The sequence below is a fragment of the Salvelinus alpinus genome, chromosome 16 (genome assembly GCF_045679555.1).
Source record: "Salvelinus alpinus chromosome 16, SLU_Salpinus.1, whole genome shotgun sequence".
Taxonomy (NCBI): domain Eukaryota; kingdom Metazoa; phylum Chordata; class Actinopteri; order Salmoniformes; family Salmonidae; genus Salvelinus; species Salvelinus alpinus.
In genome coordinates, this window is record NC_092101.1 from 55,947,590 (window position 1) to 55,962,928 (window position 15,339).

The window sequence follows — 15,339 nt, forward strand, 5'->3', positions numbered from 1 at the left end:
AAGCTGCAGCTTCATACTACACGAAACAAAAATAGAAATGCAACACGCAACAATTTCAAATATTTTACTGAGTTACAGTTCTTATAAGGAAATCAGTCAATTGAAACAACTTCATTGGGCCATAATGTATAGATGTCACATGACTGGAAATACAGATATGCATCTGTTGGTCACAGACACCTAAAACAACAAGGTAAGAGCCTTCCGAATGGCGCAGGGGTCTTAAGACACTTGAGGGGTCCGTGGTTGGCTCTTGGTTTGGGGTGGGGGGGGGGTCCGTGGGTGGCTCTGGGTTTGGGGTGGGGGGGGGGGTCCGTGGGTGGCTCTGGGTTTGGGGTGGGGGGGGGGGTCCGTGGGTGGCTCTGGGTTTGGGGTGGGGGGGGGTCCGTGGGTGGCTCTTGGTTTGGGAGGGGTCCGTGGTTGGCTCTTGGTTTGGGGGGGGGGTCCGTGGGTGGCTCTTGGTTTGGGGTGGGGGGGGGTCCGTGGGTGGCTCTTGGTTTGGGGGGGGGTCCGTGGGTGGCTCTTGGTTTGGGGGGGGTTCCGTGGGTGGCTCTTGGTTTGGGGGGGTTCCGTGGGTGGCTCTTGGTTTGGGGGGGGGGGGGTCCGTGGTTAGCTCTTGGTTTGGGGGGGGTCTGTGGGCGGCTCTTGGTTTGGGGGGGGGGGTCTGTGGGCGGCTCTTGGTTTGGGGGGGGGGTCTGTGGGCGGCTCTTGGTTTGGGGGGGGTCCGTGGTTAGCTCTTGGTTTGGGGGGGGGTCTGTGGGCGGCTCTTGGTTTGGGGGGGGTCCGTGGTTAGCTCTTGGTTTGGGGGGGGGTCTGTGGGCGGCTCTTGGTTTGGGGGGTCTGTGGGCGGCTCTTGGCCATTTTAATTGGAATCCTCATGTCTTAACCATTGTTAAGTGTTTTGGATGAAATCGTTTGGGTATTATATTTAATTAATATGACATGAATCCTATAAATTGAGATGACCAATTTGGGTGCAATCAATCAGTTTAATTTCTCAAGAGTTCAAATTGTCTTTCAATTAAATAATGTTGCAGGAATACTTATCTTCTGTTTCTAACTACAGAAATAATTTCCAAACAATCTAAGATGGTGGGTGTCATGGCTTGTTGAAGTGAAATGGCCCATCTCTGTACTGTACTATCAGTATTCCATCTGAAATACACCTGTACTCCAGTGGCTGATGTACATGGCATTGGTCACCTGGTGAGAAGGGTAGGTAGAGATGTAATCCCCTACAGTACAGCCAAGATCAAACACACTACAGAGATCAGGAACACCTCCTGAGTCTGTCTTAGTTAGCTGTGGTTAGGCCTACTTGTCTCTGTACTCTGCTGCTGCCCACCTCCTGGGGCCCGGACCTAATCCTGGGACCCGGACTTAATCATGGGGCCTCCTAGGGCCCGGACCTCCTGGGGCCTCCTGAGGCCCGGACCTAATCCTGGGACCCGGACTTAATCATGGGGCCTCCTAGGGCCCGGACCTCCTGGGGCCTCGTAGGGCCCGGACCTCCTGGGGCCTCGTAGGGCCCGGACCTCCTGGGGCCTCCTGGGGCCCGGACCTCCTGGGGCCTCCTGGGGCCCGGACCTAATCCTGGGGCCTCGTAGGGCCCGGACCTCCTGGGGCCTCGTAGGGCCCGGACCTCCTGGGGCCTCGTAGGGCCCGGACCTCCTGGGGCCTCGTAGGGCCCGGACCTCCTGGGGCCTCGTAGGGCCCGGACCTAATCCTGGGGCCTCGTAGGGCCCGGACCTAATCCTGGGGCCTCGTAGGGCCCGGACCTAATCCTGGGGCCTCGTAGGGCCCGGACCTAATCCTGGGGCCTCGTCCGGACCTAATCCTGGGGCCTCGTAGGGCCCGGACCTAATCCTGGGGCCTCGTAGGGCCCGGACCTAATCCTGGGACCTCCTGGGGCCCGGACCTAATCCTGGGACCTCCTGGGGCCCGGACCTAATCCTGGGGCCTCCTGGGGCCCGGACCTAATCCTGGGGCCTCCTGGGGCCCGGACCTAATCCTGGGGCCTCGTAGGGCCCGGACCTAATCCTGGGGCCTCGTAGGGCCCGGACCTAATCCTGGGGCCTCGTAGGGCCCGGACCTAATCCTGGGGCCTCCTGGGGCCCGGACCTAATCCTGGGGCCCGGACCTAATCCTGGGGCCTCCTGGGGCCCGGACCTAATCCTGGGGCCTCCTGGGGTTCGGACCTAATCCTGGGGCCTCCTGGGGCCCGGACCTCCTGGGGCCTCCTGGGGCCCGGACCTCCTGGGGCCTCCTGGGGCCCGGACCTCCTGGGGCCTCGTAGGGCCCGGGCTTCCTGGGGCCCGGACCTCCTGGAGCCTCCTGGGGCCCGGACCTCCTGGGGCCCGGACCTAATCCTGGGACAAGGCATTCAACCCTCTTTATAAGGGAAGGAGAAGACGACTGGAGACTTTGCAGCTTCAAGAGGAACTGAACCAAAAGTCACTGAGGCTTCCTGCTTTTCTACAGTGAAAGTATACCTATTCTATTTAGCTACTGGCTTTACGTCTTTGCTGTTTTTGCGTCTTTTACATATGGGTTTGTACACCAGCTTCAAACAGCTGAAAATACAATATTTTTGGTTCTAGATAATAAATGTCACAGTGGTTGAGATGGAACAGTGATTCTCTACACTGGCTTGTTGTGTCACATCAACTGAAATTAGTCCAGCTATTAGAAGTTTTATCAACCAGGAAATGGCCGAGCGATATCTGCATAGTGAATCTGTTAAGTCATTGTAGAAACATAAGCATAAAATACCATGTATAGTCCTCTCCAGTTACTTCTCTACTCTGTCAGACTGTATTTCACAACTCTGCCAGACTGTATTTCCCAACTCTGCCAGTCAGCGTTGAGCTCCACAACTAGAATAAGTGTACGTATCAAGTCTACTTCCATCTTTTGGATTGAGTGTTTCAACCAGGAAATGTGGCTGTTGTATCCATACCAGTTTTTTTTTACTCTAAGCCAATCAGATGTCTTTATTATTCTGTTATGTGTAAGTTCCTGCTAGGGGTGTGCTGACATGGCTATCGTCGTAATCATGTCCGTAAATTGACATTTGATAGTCGGAGCGGATGATACTTGTGATTTTTATTAAAACACTTCCTTTTTTACAATGTGTAAATAGATGTTGGCTAAATACGTCACTGCAAAAAAAGCTTCAGATTAGCACGCTGAGGTCTGTGGTCAAGTTGCAACAGACAGCCAGGTTTTCTGTCGCTCAGAATGCGTATTAGCATTTGATATATTTTTCTCTACTCTTGCCCCCGCCTGTTAGATATTATGCACATTGATAGCTTGATAACAAACGTCTTCACCATTTTGATTTATCATAGTAGCAGGCAGCAGCAATCTAAATGATCAGAACGAAAACATGTGAGAGGAAAGAGTGGACAGAGAAATACAGCTTCACTCTATCCAATCAGAACAGCAGGTTCACCCAGGCAAACAGTTGAGTTATTTACATTTTTGTTGTTCCTTCTCAGTAATCAAGAGATGAATGTGTGAATGCTCACGTGTTTTGACCCCAGCCACTCACAGCTCACGTGTTTTGACCCCAGCCACTCACAGCTCACGTGTTTTGACCCCAGCCACTCACAGCTCAAAATAGTTTTGAGGTGGAATTTTCCTTTTAATAGGTGCACTTACCCTAACCCCGCCCTCTTTTACTTTAATAGGTGCACTTACCCTAACCTCGCCCTCTTTTACTTTAATAGGTGCACTTACCCTAACCCCGCCCTCTTCTCCTGTAATAGGTGCACTTACCCTAACCCCGCCCTCTTTTCCTGTAATAGGTGCACTTACCCTAACCCCGCCCTCTTCTCCTTTAATAGGTGCACTTACCCTAACCCCGCCCTCTTTTCCTTTAATAGGTGCACTACCCTAACCCCGCCCTCTTTTCCTGTAATAGGTGCACTTACCCTAACCCCGCCCTCTTCTCCTTTAATAGGTGCACTTACCCTAACCCCGCCCTCTTCTCCTGTAATAGGTGCACTTACCCTAACCCCGCCCTCTTTCTGTTCTACATGCAGTTGGAGTCACAACATTAGGACATTTTGTACCACAAATGGAGTAGACAATGCAGCTGCTCTGTGGTTCTGGACTTAAGCCATACAGCTGTGGGTGCCGTTATTTTGGGTGCCGTTATTTTGGGTGCCGGTATTGCAGTGGTGGAAAAAGTACCCACTTGTCGAAGTTGAGTAAAAAGTATAGATTCCTTAAAAAATATATATATATATTCCAGGGATGTTCTCTGTTTATCGAGTCCTCCAGACCAAAGGCAGTAGGGATGACCAGGTGTTCTCTGTTTAGTGAGTCCTCCAGACCAGAGGCAGTAGGGATGACCAGGGATGTTCTCTGTTTAGTGAGTCCTCCAGACCAGAGGCAGTAGGGATGACCACGTGTACTCTGTTTAGTGAGTCCTCCAGACCAGAGGCAGTAGGGATGACCACGTGTACTCTGTTTAGTGAGTCCTCCAGATCAGAGGCAGTAGGGATGACCAGGTGTTCTCTGTTTATCGAGTCCTCCAGACCAAAGGCAGTAGGGATGACCACGTGTACTTTGGGTTGTCAGGGAAAATGTAAGGAGTAAAAAGTACATTGTTTTCTTTAGGAATGTAGTGAAGTAAAAGTTGTCAAAAATATAAATTGTAATTTACAGATACCCCAAAAACGTAAGTATTTTTACTTAAATTCCCTTACACCACTGCGGAACTGTTTACATGTCCTTTAGGGGCAGGAGGGCCACAATACGGTGAGCTCCTGCCCAAGTCGAGCACTGATTATTTGGCATATCTTGTTGCTAGCTACTCTGCCAGTTTGATTTATTTCCCCAACATATCTTGTTGCTAGCTACTCTGCCAGTTTGATTTATTTCCCCAACATATCTTGTTGCTAGCTAGCTACTCTGCCAGTTTGATTTATTTCCCCAACATATCTTGTTGCTAGCTAGCTACTCTGCCAGTTTGATTTATTTCCCCAACATATCTTGTTGCTAGCTAGCTACTCTGCCAGTTTGATTTATTTCCCCAACATATCTTGTTGCTAGCTACTCTGCCAGTCTGATTTATTTCTCCAACATATCTTGTTGCTAGCTACTCTGCCAGTCTGATTTATTTCCCCAACATATCTTGTTGCTAGCTACTCTGCCAGTTTGATTTATTTCCCCAACATATCTTGTTGCTAGCTAGCTACTCTGCCAGTTTGATTTATTTTCCCAACATATCTTGTTGCTAGCTAGCTACTCTGCCAGTTTGATTTATTTCCCCAACATATCTTGTTGCTAGCTACTCTGCCAGTCTGATTTATTTCTCCAACATATCTTGTTGCTAGCTACTCTGCCAGTCTGATTTATTTCCCCAACATATCTTGTTGCTAGCTACTCTGCCAGTTTGACCAGAACATGTGGTAGCTAACTAACTTGTTATTTAGAAACATGAGTGAAAGAGCTAGAAAGCCAAACGGCTAGCTAGTTGACTGCTGTGGCTAGCAAGAGAGGACTCGTTTTGGAAGTTGGATCATATCCTTTGAGGCACGGGTGTCAAACTCATTCCATGGAGGTCCTAGTGTCTGATCCTAGCACTACACAGCTGGTTAAAGTAACCAACTCATCATCAATCTTTGATTATTTGAATTAGCTGTGTAGTGCTGGGGGGCAAAAAAAGAAACTTGCACCCAAGTGGGGCACCAGGACCGAGTTTAGGAACCCCTGACTTAGAGCATGTATTTTCAGGTAGAGATACCTCACGATGCAACAGATTTCTAAACCTGGTGATCATGCATTCTTCTCACTTCTCTCCGTGTCTGCCCAACACTACTAACCTAACGTAGCAGGCGTAAAAGAAACACACCTGCGCACAATAGATTATGGTCATTGTAGTTAATTACCACTGTTTCTGAGCTAAAATATGTAGAGTTTTGTCCTGTTGGAAACTACAACTCCCATCGCACAGTTCAGCTGGTCTGATTTACTGTAGAGCAGTGGTTCATCCTGGTGCTGGGGACCCAAAGGGCACACATTGTAGTTTATTCCCTAGCACTACACAGCTGACTCAAATGATCAACTCATCATCTTTGATGATTTCAATCAGGTGTGGAGTGCGAATGCAACAACTACAATGTGCGACCCTTGGGATCCCCGGGACCAGGATGATGAACCACTACTCTCGAGAAACTAAGCAATGTGCGCATTAAGCTCCCAGAAAAAAACAGAAGGAAATGGAATTCATATTATTGAACCGATGTCGGTCAATTAGTTGTTTAAAACTCAGTTCATTTCTCAGCACTAGTGTCTGTGTTAGTGGAGCGTCCCCTGAACCGGTCTGCCGCCTGTCTGCCGCCTGTCTGGCCGGTCTGCCGCCTGTCTGGCCGGTCTGCCGCCTGTCTGGCCGGTCTGCCGCCTGTCTGGCCGGTCTGCCGCCTGTCTGGCCTGTCTCCCTCTCAGACCCTGTCCATGGGTGATTGTGTGTGTCCCTACAGTCCTTTGTATTACCGATCTGACGGTCTGTTTTGATTGCAGTGAGTTTTTATTGTTCCATGGCAATAAATCTCCATCAGCAGTTGAGAGAGAAGAGAAGCATGTGACTGTATTATCTGGACTGCAACGACGCTAATTAGAATGTGTTTAACCTACAGCAGGAGGAGTTTAATCATTATTTAACCTACAGCAGGAGGAGTTTAATCATTATTTAACCTACAGCAGGAGGAGTTTAATCATTATTTAACCTACAGCAGGAGGAGTTTAATCATTATTTAACCTACAGCAGGAGGAGTTTAATCATTATTTAACCTACAGCAGGAGGAGTTTAATCATTATTTAACCTACAGCAGGAGGAGTTTAATCATTATTTAACCTACAGCAGGAGGAGTTTAATCATTATTTAACCTACAGCAGGAGGAGTTTAATCATTATTTAACCTACAGCAGGAGGAGTTTAATCATTATTTAACCTACAGCAGGAGGAGTTTAATCATTATTTAACCTACAGCAGGAGGAGTTTAATCATTATTTAACCTACAGCAGGAGGAGTTTAATCATTATTTAACCTACAGCAGGAGGAGTTTAATCATTATTTAACCTACAGCAGGAGGAGTTTAATCATTATTTAACCTACAGCAGGAGGAGTTTAATCATTATTTAACCTACAGCAGGAGGAGTTTAATCATTATTTAACCTACAGCAGGAGGAGTTTAATCATTATTTAACCTACAGCAGGAGGAGTTTAATCATTATTTAACCTACAGCAGGAGGAGTTTAATCATTATTTAACCTACAGCAGGAGGAGTTTAATCATTATTTAACCTACAGCAGGAGGAGTTTAATCATTATTTAACCTACAGCAGGAGGAGTTTAATCATTATTTAACCTACAGCAGGAGGAGTTTAATCATTATTTAACCTACAGCAGGAGGAGTTTAATCATTATTTAACCTACAGCAGGAGGAGTTTAATCATTATTTAACCTACAGCAGGAGGAGTTTAATCATTATTTAACCTACAGCAGGAGGAGTTTAATCATTATTTAACCTACAGCAGGAGGAGTTTAATCATTATTTAACCTACAGCAGGAGGAGTTTAATCATTATTTAACCTACAGCAGGAGGAGTTTAATCATTATTTAACCTACAGCAGGAGGAGTTTAATCATTATTTAACCTACAGCAGGAGGAGTTTAATCATTATTTAACCTACAGCAGGAGGAGTTTAATCATTATTTAACCTACAGCAGGAGGAGTTTAATCATTATTTAACCTTCAGCAGGAGGTTACAGCAGTGCCCGACCTCACTAATGTTCTTGTGGCTGAATGGAAGCAAGTCCCTGCAGCAATGTTCTAACATCTAGTGGAAAGTCTTCCCAGAAGAGTGGAGGCTGTTATAGCAGCAAAGGGGGGGACCAACTCCATATTAATGTCTATGATCCTGGAATGAGATGTTCGAGCAGGTGTCCACATCCTGTTGGCCATGTAGTCATCTGGCCATCTCTAACTCCTATATCTGTCTGGTTGCAGCAGCATCATAGTTTTTTATTGATTTTCTTTAACCTTTATTTAACTAGGCAAGTCAGTTAAGAACAAATTCTTATTGACAATGACGGCCTACCAAAAGGCCTCCTGCGGGGACGGGGGGCCTGGGATGTCCATGATTGAGTCTTTGAATGAAGAGATGGAGATAAAACTGTCCAGTTTGAGTGTTTGTTGCAGCTCGTTCCAGTCGCTAGCTGCAGTGAACTGAAAAGAGGAGCGACCCAGGGATGTGTGTCTTTTGGGGACCTTTAACAGAATGTGACTGGCAGAATGGGTGTTGTATGTGGAGGATGAGGGCTGCAGTAGATATCTCAGATAGGGGGGAGTGAGGCCTAAGAGGGTTTTTATAAATAAGCATCAACCAGTGGCTCTTGTGACGGGTATACAGAGATGACCAGTTTACAGAGGAGTATAGAGTGCAGTGATGTGTCCTATAAGGAGCATTGGTGGCAAATCTGATGTTAGATGGGCAATGTTGGATGGGCAAGGAGGCATGGCTGAGTCAAATAGGAATCCTGACCTATATCTGTGTTCCAGCAGCATCATGGCGTCCACGGTAACGCTGGAGGATGCTCTGTCCAATGTGGACCTTCTGGAGGAGCTGCCTCTCCCAGACCAGCAGCCCTGCATCGAGCCCCTGCCCTCCTCCCTCATGTACCAGGTAAGAACTGTTCCCAGACCAGCAGCCCTGCATCGAGCCCCTGCCCTCCTCCCTCATGTACCAGGTAAGAACTGTTCCCAGACCAGCAGCCCTGCATCGAGCCCCTGCCCTCCTCCCTCATGTACCAGGTAAGAACTGTTCCCAGACCAGCAGCCCTGCATCGAACCCCTGCCCTCCTCCCTCATGTACCAGGTAAGAACTGTTCCCAGACCAGCAGCCCTGCATCGAACCCCTGCCCTCCTCCCTCATGTACCAGGTAAGAACTGTTCTCAGATCTCCTGTCAAGCTCAGCAGGTAAACACGTGAATGTAAATTTAATTTGATTATAACATCCTCTCTCTCTCTCTCCAAAGCCCAACTTCAACACTAACTTTGAGGACCGTAATGCCTTTGTGACGGGGATCGCCAGATATATCGAGCAGGCCACCGTCCACTCCAGCATGGTGAGTACCAGTTTCCAGATATATCGAGCAGGCCATCTGCTTCTAACAGTACCAAACATTAGAACAGGGCATGGTAGAAAGTTACTCAGCTCCGTGGTCCTGGAATTCTCGTAAACACTTGATCGATGTATATATCATAGAAGAGTGTAATTGTTTTTAGGCCAGCTGTTTTTAGTCAAGATGTTTGTGTTTTTAATGTAATATGTAATTGTTGTACTGTATGTGTGTTTATAGTTTAGGGGTTGATATGGGGGTGACTAGGGGTTGATATGGGGGTGACTAGGGGTTGATATGGGGGTGACTAGGGGTTGATATGGGGGTGACTAGGGGTTGATATGGGGGTGACTAGGGGTTGATATGGGGGTGACTAGGGGTTGATATGGGGGTGACTAGGGGTTGATATGGGGGTGACTAGGGGTTGATATGGGGGTGACTAGGGGTTGATATGGGGGTGACTAGGGGTTGATATGGGGGTGACTAGGGGTTGATATGGGGGTGACTAGGGGTTGATATGGGGGTGACTAGGGGTTGATATGGGGGTGACTAGGGGTTGATATGGGGGTGACTAGGGGTTGATATGGGGGTGACTAGGGGTTGATATGGGGGTGACTAGGGGTTGATATGGGGGTGACTAGGGGTTGATATGGGGGTGACTAGGGGTTGATATGGGGGTGACTAGGGGTTGATATGGGGGTGACTAGGGGTTGATATGGGGGTGACTAGGGGTTGATATGGGGGTGACTAGGGGTTGATATGGGGGTGACTAGGGGTTGATATGGGGGGTGACTAGGGGTTGATATGGGGGGTGACTAGGGGTTGATATGGGGGGTGACTAGGGGTTGATATGGGGGTGACTAGGGGTTGATATGGGGGTGACTAGGGGTTGATATGGGGGTGACTAGGGGTTGATATGGGGGTGACTAGGGGTTGATATGGGGGTGACTAGGGGTTGATATGGGGGTGACTAGGGGTTGATATGGGGGTGACTAGGGGTTGATATGGGGGTGACTAGGGGTTGATATGGGGGTGACTAGGGGTTGATATGGGGGTGACTAGGGGTTGATATGGGGGGTGACTAGGGGTTGATATGGGGGTGACTAGGGGTTGATATGGGGGTGACTAGGGGTTGATATGGGGGTGACTAGGGGGGTGACTAGGGGTTGATACGGGGGGTGACTAGGGGTTGATACGGGGGGTGACTAGGGGTTGATACGGGAGTGACTAGGGGTTGATACGGGGGTGACTAGGGTGATTATGGTTTTATTGGGAGTGAATGTGGTGACTTCCTTACCATGTTACATAGCCACTACCCCAGTCTGTATCGGGGTTGTTTCCATAGCCACTACCCCAGTCTGTATCGGGGTTGTTTCCGTAGCCACTACCCCAGCCTGTATCGGGGTTGTTTCCGTAGCCACTACCCCAGTCTGTATCGGGGTTGTTTCCGTAGCCACTACCCCAGTCTGTATCGGGGTTGTTTCCGTAGCCACTACCCCAGTCTGTATCGGGGTTGTTTCCGTAGCCACTACCCCAGCCTGTATCGGGGTTGTTTCCGTAGCCACTACCCCAGTCTGTATCGGGGTTGTTTCCGTAGCCACTACCCCAGTCTGTATCGGGGTTGTTTCCGTAGCCACTACCCCAGTCTGTATCGGGGTTGTTTCCGTAGCCACTACCCCAGTCTGTATCGGGGTTGTTTCCGTAGCCACTACCCCAGTCTGTATCGGGGTTGTTTCCGTAGCCACTACCCCAGTCTGTATCGGGGTTGTTTCCGTAGCCACTACCCCAGTCTGTATCGGGGTTGTTTCCGTAGCCACTACCCCAGTCTGTATCGGGGTTGTTCCTTACCATGTGAACAGATCCAGGGATATGGTGCAGCATTATGGTGCAGCAGTAAAGATTGAAAAAGTAAGGGGCCTAGACAGCTGCCCTGGGGAATTCCTGACTCCACCTGGATAATGATTCTGAGGGGAACAGCAGGTAACTCTTTATCCACAATATAGCAGGGGGTGTAAAGCCATAACACAAGTTTTTCCAGCAGCAGACTATGATCAATAATGTCAAAAGCTGCGTTGAAGTCTAACAAGACAGCCCCCACAATCATTTTATCATCAATTTCTGTCAACCAATCATCAGTCATTTGTGTAAGTGCTGTGCTTGTTCAATGTCCTTCCCTATAAGTGTGCTGAAAGTCTGTTGTCAATTTGTTTACTGTAAAATAACATTGTATCTGGTCAAACACCATTTTTCGCAAAAATGTACTACGGGTTGGTAACAGGCTGATTGGTCGGCTATTTGAGCCAGTAAAGGGGGCTTTACTTTTCTTAGGTGGTGGAATGACTTGCTTCCCTCCAGGCCTGAGGGAACACACTTTATAGTAGGTTTAGATTGAAGATGTGGCAATATCGTCCTCTATTATCCTCAGTAATTTTCCATCCAAGATGTCAGACCCCGGTGGCTTGTCATTGTTGATACACAACAACAAAAAAATGTAACTTCTTCCACACTCACAATTCGGAATTCAAAATTACAATGCTAGTGAGGGGCAATTGGTGTTTTAGAGCGACCGCTGGGTCTCTATAAAACAGCACTGTTAGCCAGTCAGTCAGTCAGCCAACCAACCAACCAAACAACCAGCCAACCAGCCAGCCAGCCAGCCAGTCAGCCAGCCAGCCAACCAACCAGCCAACCAGCCAGCCAGTCAGACAACCAGCCAGCCAGTCAGCCAGCCAGTCAGCCAGCCAGCCAACCAACCAACCAGCCAGCCAGTCAGCCAGCCAGCCAACCAACCAACCAGCCAGCCAGCCAGCCAACGAGACCAAGCCTGCTCTGAATGCACTGATGCACAACCTCAGAGAGAGGCTAGTAGCTGTATTGTACCTCTGCAACCTCTGAGAGAGAGAGGCTAGTAGCTGTATTGTACCTCAGAGAGAGAGAGGCTAGTAGCTGTATTGTACCTCTGCAACCTCTGAGAGAGAGGCTAGTACCTGTATTGTACCTCAGGAACCTCTGAGAGAGAGAGAGGCTAGTAGCTGTATTGTACCTCTGCAACCTCTGAGAGAGAGGCTAGTACCTGTATTGTACCTCAGGAACCTCTGAGAGAGAGAGAGGCTAGTAGCTGTATTGTACCTCAGCAACCTCTGAGAGAGAGGCTAGTAGCTGTATTGTACCTCAGCAACCTCAGAGGCTAGTAGCTGTATTGTACCTCTGCAACCTCAGAGAGAGAGTCTAGTAGTACCTCAGAGAGAGAGAGGCTAGTAGCTGTATTGTACCTCAGCAACCTCTGAGAGAGAGGCTAGTAGCTGTATTGTACCTCTGCAACCTCTGAGAGAGAGAGGCTAGTAGCTGTATTGTACCTCAGAGAGAGAGAGGCTAGTAGCTGTATTGTACCTCAGAGAGAGAGAGGCTAGTAGCTGTATTGTACCTCTGAGAGAGAGAGGCTAGTAGCTGTATTGTACCTCTGAGAGAGAGAGAGGCTAGTAGCTTTATTGTGTTTGAGAGCCATTTAACTGTCTTCCTTCAGAATGAGATGCTGGAGGAGGGCCAGGAGTATGCTGTGATGCTGTACACGTGGAGGAGCTGTTCTCGCGCCATCCCACAGGTAACCTCCATATAACTCACCGTACAAACCATCTATACCCTAACCCTAACCCATCCCACAGGTAACCTCCATATAACTCACCTTACAAACCATCTATACCCTAACCCATCCCACAGGTAACCACCATATAACTCACCTTACAAACCATCTATACCCTAACCCATCCCACAGGTAACCTCCATATAACTCACCGTACAAACCATCTATACCCTAACCCATCCCACAGGTAACCACCATATAACTCACCGTACAAACCATCTATACCCTAACCCATCCCACAGGTAACCTCCATATAACTCACCTTACAAACCATCTATACCCTAACCCATCCCACAGGTAACCACCATATAACTCACCTTACAAACCATCTATACCCTAACCCATCCCACAGGTAACCACCATATAACTCACCTTACAAACCATCTATACCCTAACCCATCCCACAGGTAACCTCCATATAACTCACCGTACAAACCATCTATACCCTAACCCATCCCACAGGTAACCTCCATATAACTCACCTTACAAACCATCTATACCCTAACCCATCCCACAGGTAACCTCCATATAACTCACCTTACAAACCATCTATACCCTAACCCATCCCACAGGTAACCTCCATATAACTCACCGTACAAACCATCTATACCCTAACCCATCCCACAGGTAACCTCCATATAACTCACCTTTACAAACCATCTATACCCTAACCCATCCCACAGGTAACCTCCATATAACTCACCTTTACAAACCATCTATACCCTAACCCATCCCACAGGTAACCTCCATATAACTCACCTTACAAACCATCTATACCCTAACCCATCCCACAGGTAACCTCCATATAACTCACCTTACAAACCATCTATACCCTAACCCATCCCACAGGTAACCTCCATATAACTCACCTTACAAACCATCTATACCCTAACCCATCCCACAGGTAACCTCCATATAACTCACCTTACAAACCATCTATACTGTGGGATTCTAGTTGCAACCTGTTGTGCAAATATATTACTGATAATCTCCCCTTCTATCAGGTGAAGTGTAATGAGCAGCCCAACAGAGTGGAGATCTATGAGAAGACAGTGGAGGTGCTGGAGCCTGAGGTCACCAAGCTCATGAACTTCATGTACTTCCAGGTAACACCAACCAGCCGGAGGCACCCTCCCCTCTCTCTCTGTCACACCAACCAGACACCCTCACCTCTCTCTCTCTCACACCAACCAGACACCCTCACCTCTCTCTCTGTCACACCAACCAGACACCCCTCTCTCTCTGTCACACCAACCAGACACCCCGACCCCTCTCTCTCTGTCACACCAACCAGGCACCCTCACCTCTCTCTGTCACACCAACCAGACACCCTCACCTCTCTCTCTGTCACACCAACCAGACACCCTCACCTCTCTCTCTGTCACACCAACCAGACACCCTCACCTCTCTCTCTGTCACACCAACCAGCCGGAGGCACCCTCACCTCTCTCTCCCTCTCACACCAACCAGACACCCTCACCTCTCTCTCTGTCACACCAACCAGACACCCTCACCTCTCTCTCTCTGTCACACCAACCAGACACCCTCACCTCTCTCTCTGTCACACCAACCAGACACCCTCACCTCTCTCTCTGTCACACCAACCAGACACCCTCACCTCTCTCTCTGTCACACCAACCAGACACCCTCACCTCTCTCTCTGTCACACCAACCAGACACCCTCACCTCTCTCTCTCTGTCACACCAACCAGACACCCCGACCCCTCTCTCTCTGTCACACCAACCAGACACCCCGACCCCTCTCTCTCTGTCACACCAACCAGACGGAGGCACCCTCACCTCTCTCTCTGTCACACCAACCAGGCACCCTCACCTCTCTCTCTGTCACACCAACCAGGCACCCTCCCCCCTCTCTCTGTCACACCAACAAGACACCCTCACCTCTCTCTCTGTCACACCAACCAGACACCCCGACCCCTCTCTCTCTGTCACACCAACCAGACACCCCGACCCCTCTCTCTCTGTCACACCAACCAGACACCCCGACCCCTCTCTCTCTGTCACACCAACCAGCCGGAGGCACCCTCACCTCTCTCTCTCTCTGTCACACAGTTCAAATTAAATTCATATAAAGATGTGGTCTATCATGTAACTGTAAAACCTTGTATCCATGTTGACCCCCTCTCTCTCCTCGTCAGCGATTGGCTATAGACCGGTTCTGTGGGGAGGTGCGTCGTCTCTGCCACGCTGAGAGGAGGAAGGACTTTGTCTCCGAGGCCTACCTGCTGACCTTGGGGAAGTTCATCAACATGTTCGCTGTGCTCGACGAACTCAAGAACATGAAGTGCAGCGTCAAGAACGACCACTCCGCCTACAAACGGTACAGAAAGGTCCTAAATGGGACCCTATTCCCTTTATAGTGCACTGTAGTGGAACTGGGCCCAAAGGTCTCTGGTCAACAGTAGTGCACTATACAATGAATAGGGAGCCATTTAGCACGAAGGCGGAGTACTGCAGTAATATCCTATATATACACTAGATGGTAACATCACTCAGCGTCCCTCCCTGCTATCATAGACACTAGATGGTAACATCACTCAGCGTCCC

General features: G+C 48.9%; 1 protein-coding gene across 4 annotated transcripts in view; it reads left to right on the forward strand.

Moving 5' to 3' along the window:
• Nucleotides 1-15,339, forward strand: part of LOC139541701 (cytoplasmic FMR1-interacting protein 1 homolog) — a 98,516-nt gene that overhangs the window by 5,913 nt on the left and 77,264 nt on the right. Inside the window, exons 2-6 of one of the 4 annotated variants that reach the window (XM_071346638.1) lie at nucleotides 8,571-8,694; nucleotides 9,048-9,137; nucleotides 12,655-12,732; nucleotides 13,776-13,877; nucleotides 14,931-15,112. In XM_071346638.1, the coding sequence (XP_071202739.1) occupies nucleotides 8,578-8,694; nucleotides 9,048-9,137; nucleotides 12,655-12,732; nucleotides 13,776-13,877; nucleotides 14,931-15,112 (569 nt within the window). In that variant the 5' untranslated portion in view covers nucleotides 8,571-8,577. Of the gene's footprint in view, nucleotides 1-8,570; nucleotides 8,695-8,758; nucleotides 8,951-9,047; nucleotides 9,138-12,654; nucleotides 12,733-13,775; nucleotides 13,878-14,930; nucleotides 15,113-15,339 lie in introns of those variants that run through there. The other 3 variants (XM_071346639.1, XM_071346641.1, XM_071346642.1) reach the window with 3 other exon arrangements.